We start from the raw sequence: 8,504 nt of genomic DNA, 5'->3' as shown, positions 1-8,504 counted from the left end.
AAAGAAAAATTTGCTTTAACATTTCCAGGTAGATCTGTAATGTGTCACACAAGAGGTAGATATTGAATTTAAGAGAGTCCGTCCATCATACTGGAAAAACTGCAGACAACTATTAATACTTGCTGACACGTCTTCATTTTACCTCTTGTCAGCCACATTTCCCTTTCCTTGGTTCCATTATGCAAGCATATCAATTCGCTATTGTTCATCACCATCTTCCGTCTACAATCCTGTCTTTGGTGACAATAGAAAAAGGCACCAGGAGGCCATAAAAAAGGAGGCCATAAAAATGGGCAGATTTCCCACAACTCCAGTCGTCACCATACCTGCTCCAACTTTCACCTAGTCATACAGAACCATCTTTTTTCCTCCACCTCATTCAAATGTTCAGCATTCACAGCCGACAGTGAAACTGATAGCATCTACATCATTTCAAGGACATACAATAACACCCACTAGCCAAGCCTTGTTACATGAATACATAGAGGAAAGGTTTCCAGCCACATTATTCCATGATTGAATTGCCAAGGACAAGAGGGGGAAAAAGTGTGTGTGTGTGTGTGTGTGTGTGTGTGTGTGTGTGTGTGTATATATATATATATATATATATATATATATATATATATATATATACACATATATATATATATATATATATATATATATATATGTATATATATATATATATATATATAAAACAATCTGATTGTATGTGAAAGTAAATGTTGAATAATAACAAATATTTTATCTTGAAAAGCTAGCAGCTAAGATCCCGTTGGCTACTGCGCTTGCTAAAGTATTGCAGTTGAACATGTAAATTTCATGGCCTCTCCACTCCTGGGAGCAAGATCACTGCTCACTGCACCCTGTATATAATAACCCTCTGGATTCTCTCTGTTTCAGGGTATACCTGTCAATCAAATGAAAGCTAGACAGAATACATTTACATAGTTACACTACATTGCAACATCTGAGAGACACTGAAAAAAGATTTCTTTTAAATGTTATAATTTTAACTTAAACATACGTATAATCATAGTGACAATGAACCATTTATATTGTGAAGTGATTTGTGTTCAGCTGTAATCACAATTCATAACATAACTTACTTGACTTCAGTAATAATGTAGCCTACAGATTGGTGGAAGATTGAAAAAACATGCTAAGGCTGATGAGATCTTAAAGTGGAGACACCCACCCAGAGGTTATAAATGGCACTGCAATTTGTTGAACACCTGTTTCAATAGAAACAACATGGATAAAGAAAAATGTATTTGATATGATGCTATATGATATTCAATATATTATTATATATCATATATTCAATATGATATATTCAATCAAAAGAAAACAGCACAAAATAAACACATCACACTACAGAGCCCATTATGTCTACTCCAAACGATGTAGTCCTATACTTTAGACAGCCTGTGTCTCACGTGGGAGTGGACAACGTCATCATCTACTTGCTGCAACGAGCTCAGTCACACCTGGATGAACCGGTGGCTCTGTGAGAATCACTTTCTTTGATTTCTCCAGTGCATTCAACAACATCCAACCACTGCTGCTGAGTGAGAAGCTGTGAGTGGTGGGGGTAGACACGTCCACAGTCTCCTGGATACCTGACAGGCAGACCACAGTTTGTCCGACTGGGCCGTGTGCTGTCTGATACGGTTGGAGCCGAAGACACCAACAGACTTAACAAACTGGTTGAGAAGGCCAGCTCAATCATTGGCTGCAAACTGGACAGTCTGGAAAAGGTGGTGGAGAAGAGGACACCGAAGAAATTACTATCCATATTGGATAACCCGGACCACCCTCTCCACCACCTACTGCAGGGACAGCGGAGCACTTTCTCCAACAGACTCATCCAGCTCCGCTGTCACAAGGAGAGATACAGGAGATCATTCCTGCCCACTGCAATACGACTTTATAATAAATCACCTCTGATTTACCAGCAAAGAGGACATAACTCAACAATTGAGTTGTTGATTATTGAACAACAATAAAGAGCTATGGATACCACAGCGGATGTAACAAGCATTATTAAGCCACATAAATTAAATACCATGACAGTTCTCATAGAATCAGCAGCAGAATAAAGCCACCAAAGCAACAACACAAAAACTCCACAGCGGTTTGCCCCCCTTGTTGTACTCACCTGTCATTGGGCCAGTCTTGTCCTCCTCAATCCAGCTCCTGGTTCAACTTCCCTGCACCTTTCATCTTAAACCGTTCCACTCAGCCTCTCTAAAGTTCACACACAGGTTGAGCTGAATGAGGGTCTGCAGTAACATCAGGGACTATATTGTGATGAAGAGCAGAAGGCCTCACACACCTCATTGCAGGTGAAAGTTCCAGCAGTCACCTGGAGGATATATTATTGAGGTTCATAGTTTTTCATTCTCGTGTTTCGTCCTCTGCACAGATGCTCAATAATGTTTTGCGGCTGCAGATTTTTAAACATGGCGGTTGGTGCTGTCCTGTCAATCGCAATTACTCTATATTGACCAATCAGAAATGCACAGCGCTGCAAGCCACACCCTTAACCTGTATACACCTGTATCGTGGGTGTGTTTGATATGGGTCACTTAGTCTGTTGGCGGGGGCTTTACATAAAACCAATGATTAATTAAGGTAGATGCAACCTTTTTGGTATTGCCAATGTTCAATAGTGCCAACAATAATCATACCATATGACACCATCTTGAATTTCAATGTGACATTTATGTGCCAATCACTACCAGCCTGAGTTGTACCAATACTTAACAATCGGCCAGTGAAGTACACATTCAACATGTATTTCCAGAATTTCAACTAATTTCAGAGCGTGCAGTGTGTCACACATCACGGCGGCTTCACTATGGCAAGTATGAACCATGTTTCAAAATGGCTCTGTTACCCTGCCCTCCTGCTACCACAGGCACACCAGCAACTTCTTCTCTGCAAAATGTAACTGTCTTATTCTACTTCCACCCCTAGCCTCTACAGCACATTTCAGGGGGGACATATTATACTTTTTACTCCACTAAGCCAACATCAATTTAACAGCTTTAGTTACTTCACAAACTTACAGGGCCATTCGAATACATACACTTCAAGTAGGCTTACTCTCACTGTTACGACTAATATCTCTTTGGAATTCAGGACTTTTTCCTGTGATGGTGTGTTTTCAAATGTGGTATTACTATTTTTACTTAGGTAGTAAATCTGAAAACTTCTTCCAAAACTGGAGAGTTTCCCTCCTTCTTTACAAGGGAGGTGAACGGTTTGTTGTTGCTCACAGCATTGAAATATTACTTTTAATATAAACAAACTACAGCAACTCTCTCCAGAATTAGAAATAGTCGTTATGAATAGTGATCTTTTTGTGAATCTTGACCCACACATGTCACGATGACATATTGTGCATTCGGCTGGTACACCATGACACAGCATAGTGAATTGAGTGCATTGGCATCAGCACCATATCTGAATCAGAAGTTTGGATCAGATATAGACAATCCAGTATCACGGCAAGAGAAGCTTTGGCCAAACATCTGAAATCTAATACTTGCAAAGCTGCAGGCTGTTTCATGAAGAAACTTAAAGTAATTGAGCAGAATATCTCATTATTGTGCCACTATCATGGCCCATGGATGCATTGTTGATTTTCATACTCTTAAAGACAAAATTCAAAAAAATAAAAATCCCAGTTAAAGATGCTGGTACAACAGAGGCAAGCAAGAATACAGGGAGAGTTTTCTGGAGTCGTGCAGGTAATAAAACAAGAAAAGAGAAACATTACAGAAAGAATTAAAAAAAAACATGGGACAAAACATATGGCCTTGCGATAGCCTGCATGGCGACCTGTACAGGATGTACCCTGCCTTCTCCCAATGTCAGCTGGGATCGGTTCCAGCCCCCCACGACCCTGAACAGGATAAGCAGTTACAGATGATGGATGGATAGATGTACAAAACATATGATTGAGAATGAGCAAAAAAGTAATGAGGGAGGAGGAGAAGAGAGCAAGAAACGGTTGAGCTCCCAGGAACAACAACACTAAGCCTTTGAATACAACTTTCTGTTCCCTTTAATTTATATTTTGGGCAAATAGCTTATTTTATAAGTCTGTAATCATCTCCCAAACATATTTTGACTACGCTTGGAAAGAGCTAACAATTAAATTGCACATTAAACTTAATGATGAGTAGCCATAGTGTGATGCAGATAGACTAACAATGTGAGTTGAGTATCTTTGCTATTTATGGTGGGAAGTAAAAAGAACATTATTAAGACATTGACAGGCTTCTTTTTTTTTTTTTGTCAATAACAACATGACTAAACAAACTTCCGTTAAACAGCTTTCGTGTAACTCCTGATTGTGCCAATAGATGGCAACACAGGGTCACACTGAGAGCGCTCCATGCTTTGTCAGATAAAGTACATAACGGACTACCTCCTGTCTATTCCTAGGAGTGACCTGGTGGCGGAGCAGAGAGCTGATCCCTCTCTGAGCCAGCAGATGGAGAACGTTTGAACCATTGACGATGGGAAGAGTGTTACAAATGGTTACTTGCTTGCAGTGGGGTGTCGCGTTGACGACCCTCCTCCTATCATACACTGGGTGCCCGGTTGTGTTTCCTTTGTTACAGGTGCTGATTGGAGGCTCGTCAGCAGGATGAGGATTAAAATACCCTCTCCAGCTGGCAGTCAGCCTCTCGGAAAGGAAGATCTTTGTTGACATGGCTCACCACAGTTGTTGCTGTCTTTGTGTAAAGTGCTGTTAACCTTGGGTTACTTAGGTAGTCTTAGGATACTATCTTTGATTGTTTTATAGTGTATTTCATGGGACATCTTGCATAAAAAGGACAACTGAAGCCACAGCACAAGAAATAAGGTGACAAAAACAATATAATGCTGGCAAAGTGCTGCCAAAGTAAATGTAACAACACAAAGTTCTAATCTCAAAATAACATTAATACCAAGTCTTAATTGAAGTTCAGATACATGCCAGCTACAGTCAAAAATCTATTCATACAGTGACGTGCGGTGAGGTTCGTGGCTGGTGAGGCACTGACTGACACTACATAAGTCAGATTTACAAATATATGAACCCAATAGAGAAGCTTAAATCACCATTCAATTGGCAGCTTGCACATTGACTACTGGTTGTTTTTCATATTTCATATCAGCATTCTTTACACACACATATATAGGTAAGGTACATATTTGATTCCACTGGGAGCGTGTGCGAGTGCGGCACGAGCTGCCCCACCGGGAGCGATTCAGAAGCGGAGCGCTCCCGGGCGCCACCTGCGAAAATCGTGAGATTCCGCGATAATCTGCGTAACAATCACGGATGTATAAAGAGAACAACAAACACATAAAAGGTTACTTTACCTGGCCGACATTGAATTGCTGTTGATTTGGTCATATTTCCCTGTTTTTTGAGACATTTTTAAGCTTGGATATTGAATCTTACATTCTTGTGGTCAAAGCAAAATATAAGAAGAAGAGAAGTGTAGAAGAAGAGCAACGACAGAACAAGTATAAACCCGACCCGTGGGCTCTCGCACGCCCTCTTCTTTGAGGCAGAGTAGTGTTTGCCTCCCCTCTGTGCTTTTTCACTGCGGTTTCTGTCAGATCAGCAACACTAAATATGTTCTACACAGACGTGAAATACATTACCTATTTTATGGAAAGAAAGGACATATAATAAAAGTGTCTACAGATATTACAGTGGTGCCAAACAATGAGAAAGCAAAAGACACGCGCTCAACCCAGTTTGTGAGGGATTGACAATCTGGAGACAACAGGACATGCGCAAATTCAGCGATTTTGATTATAAAAATGTTTGAAATGATTGGAATCATACAGAAATTACATTTATAGCACAGATCAGTAGAAAAATATAATTTTTTATTTTATTTTATCATTATTTGTTTTTTACTTTTCATGACGACCGCACGTCCCTGTATTCATAACATTGTCAACATAATCTACCATTGTGCTCAAGAATATGATTGTTGTAATCCTGTTAAATTAAACCTGAATTGTCTCCTCAACCCTTGGAATGGGGCTATAGTTAAACTTTAGGTATGAATGTGTGCAGCGCTTAATTCATCCAGAGCCTATTCTATGACACTTATTCTTGATAACGTTTTTTCCAGCTATTTTTCATCAAGGCAAAACAAAAGAACATATTGCTATTTGGCAACAAAGACAACTTTCAAAAAATACAAACTTTGACATTAAAATACTTTCCCAATGAAAAGTAAAACACACTAAATCCTAGACAAAGTCGATTAGAAGCCGCTGATTGGGGGAAGGGTGTCTGCTGTCAAATATCATCAAAAAGCTGTAGACCCTTAGCTAAAGTGCAGATATGGGAATGTAACGCTACAGGCACGAGGACCCAGCATCCTGTGGCTGGGCTGCTCAGCCTGCAGGTTGTGTGTGGGGATATCTGTTCAAACAGGAGGACATTCTTGTGAGAGAGAAGTTAACATGGAGCTACACCGGTCGGCGGTTTGTGCACTGATTTTAACACTCAGTGCATTTGTGCACCATGACATAGTTTTTGCTGCAAAAGCTGGTGGTAATTCAACAGGTACGTTTGTTTTGTTTGATGTATAATCTGCAAGTTCATTGTTTACTTCTGGAAAAAAAGTGCATGTTTGTGTCTTCATTCCACAACCATGTTTGGCAGCTTGACACCTTAATTCATGTTATTCAGCTGATCTGTCCCCTCTGATCCTATCTCCTCTTCTGCTTCACTGCCTCTTTCTCTCAGCGATTCTTCTAAAACCAGGCCACTGCCCACGTCTCCTTAATGTTGTCCCATCACATAAGGGGTGTGTGTGTGATGAAGACTGTCCTGCTGACCACAAATGCTGTGTCTTTGACTGTGGAGCTGTCTGTGTCCCTCCTGCTTTCAGTATGAGCCACAATGTTGAACTTTTTCTAAAGTGGGCAGCTGTTAAACCTTTGGTTAAATCTTCCCAGTGACTGAACTGGCTCAAATCAAAGGAATCAAGCATGGACAGTATTTCAGATTTCTGTTAAAACTCTCTTTGTATATATTAATTTCTCTTTTCCCTTCAGCCAAGCCAGGAGTGTGTCCTCGCAGGCACTGGGGCTCAGGACTGTGTGCTGAATATTGCTCCAATGACAATGACTGCCCCAATGATGAGAAGTGCTGCCACAATGGATGTGGACATGAGTGCATTAAACCATACACAGGTTAGATATGATCAACAGTGGCAAAATACTCCTCCTGTGGATTTTGTTTAATCAAATGTATATTTTTTTGTCTCTTCAGTGAAGCTGGGTCGCTGCGCCCTTCCCCAGGGAACCTCCATGTGTGCCGAGTTCTGCTATCATGACGGACAGTGTCCAGGAGAGCAGAAGTGCTGCAAGACAACCTGTGGCCACGCCTGCAGTGAGCCCTGCTGATTGGACAGCAACTAGGCTACAACAACAGAAATGTATCATGTTCACTTTTTTTTTTTTTTTTACAATTTTCAATTCCATTGTAGCACACTTTGGTACAATATTTGAGCTCTGGTTTGCACAATGTTGGATTCTTTTGGGGAGAAAGTAAATTGAAAGTAGTGTTAAGATGCCACTTTATGTGCCTGTACTTTATGTGCCTGTACTTTAAGTACGTACAAAAATTAAATAGTGTTCTACTCTAAATTTGGAAGAGCAAGAACTATAGAATAACCTGCAGGAGGGAAATAATTGGTAGTGTACCATTCATAGTCTTTAAAAGACCTACAGTATGTTTGTGCTTTTCTTGATTAGTTTACAACTTGATTGATCTTACTTTGATGCCAATAACCCTTTGGTCGGTATTTCTGTAGGAGTTTTGATATTCTACTGTACTTATATCAGTTGCTTGTAGGTATGGAGCAATTTGTATTTCACCCAATAAACATGTTTCCAGAACCTAGAAATGTCTTTATGTATTCATCACCTTGCTGATTATAAGTCTTGAATTTTACAGGTTGCTTTTATGGGCTTTTTAGGCAAGCGCTTGGCTGAAAAAACAAGAAATGAAATATGCCAAGAATGGAAAATTCTTACTGGCAGAAAACAAGACTATTTAAAGAGGTGGCCAAGAACGTCTGCTGCTCGAAAAGTTCAACAGCGTTGCACCACAACCTCCATAAATCTTTAAATGCAGTTTAAATTTAATTTTTACATAAAACAGCCAAATTAATTTTTGTAATTGATGTACTTGTCTAGCGAATCACAAACATATGTGCTAAATAAAGTGAAGGCTATGTCCCTGAGAGCTGACGGGCCACTTATCATTAAAGATATGCATCCTATGTTCTCTGGCTGTGTATATCTTGCTCAGTGAGAGAACACAGTCCGCAGTTGATAAGATATGAACGAATATGTGGAATGCTGCTTTTTCTTTTGTTTTTGTTCCATGCTGTTGCCAGACGTGCAGGGGTGAGATTCGCTGACCGGCCAAACACAGAGACGTCTGTGTTTGTTTTCTCTGAGTC

General features: G+C 40.1%; 1 protein-coding gene across 2 annotated transcripts; it reads left to right on the top strand.

The window, feature by feature from the left end:
* Positions 1-6,385: 6,385 nt before the first annotated feature.
* On the top strand, positions 6,386-7,943 carry wfdc2 (WAP four-disulfide core domain 2). 2 transcript variants are annotated; one of them, XM_068733089.1, is made up of 4 exons: positions 6,386-6,595; positions 6,779-6,922; positions 7,090-7,227; positions 7,307-7,943. In XM_068733089.1, exons 1-4 carry the CDS (start codon positions 6,493-6,495, stop codon positions 7,438-7,440), a joined length of 519 nt encoding a protein of 172 aa, XP_068589190.1. In that variant the 5' UTR covers positions 6,386-6,492; the 3' UTR covers positions 7,441-7,943. The 2 variants fall into 2 exon arrangements, with proteins under 2 accessions (XP_068589190.1, XP_068589191.1); XM_068733090.1 differs by lacking the exon at positions 6,779-6,922 and having other exon boundaries at positions 6,397-6,595.
* Positions 7,944-8,504: the final 561 nt, after the last annotated feature.

Source organism: Cebidichthys violaceus, unplaced genomic scaffold (genome assembly GCF_023349555.1).
Source record: "Cebidichthys violaceus isolate CVI_PGR_0920_01 unplaced genomic scaffold, fCebVio1.0.p SCAF_6, whole genome shotgun sequence".
NCBI lineage: Eukaryota > Metazoa > Chordata > Actinopteri > Perciformes > Stichaeidae > Cebidichthys > Cebidichthys violaceus.
The sequence above is the reverse complement of the archived record's forward strand: the minus strand, read 5'-3'. Positions and strand labels throughout refer to the sequence as shown.

Excerpts from the sequence above, each read along its gene's own strand:
- wfdc2 (XM_068733089.1), top strand. The coding sequence starts at position 6,493 with ATGGAGCTACACCGGTCGGCGGTTTGTGCACTGATTTTAACACTCAGT. Across the intron at positions 6,923-7,089 it reads CTGTGTCCCTCCTGCTTTCA|CCAAGCCAGGAGTGTGTCCT; the intron begins GTATGAGCCACA and ends TTTTCCCTTCAG. Across the intron at positions 7,228-7,306 it reads GTGCATTAAACCATACACAG|TGAAGCTGGGTCGCTGCGCC; the intron begins GTTAGATATGAT and ends TTGTCTCTTCAG.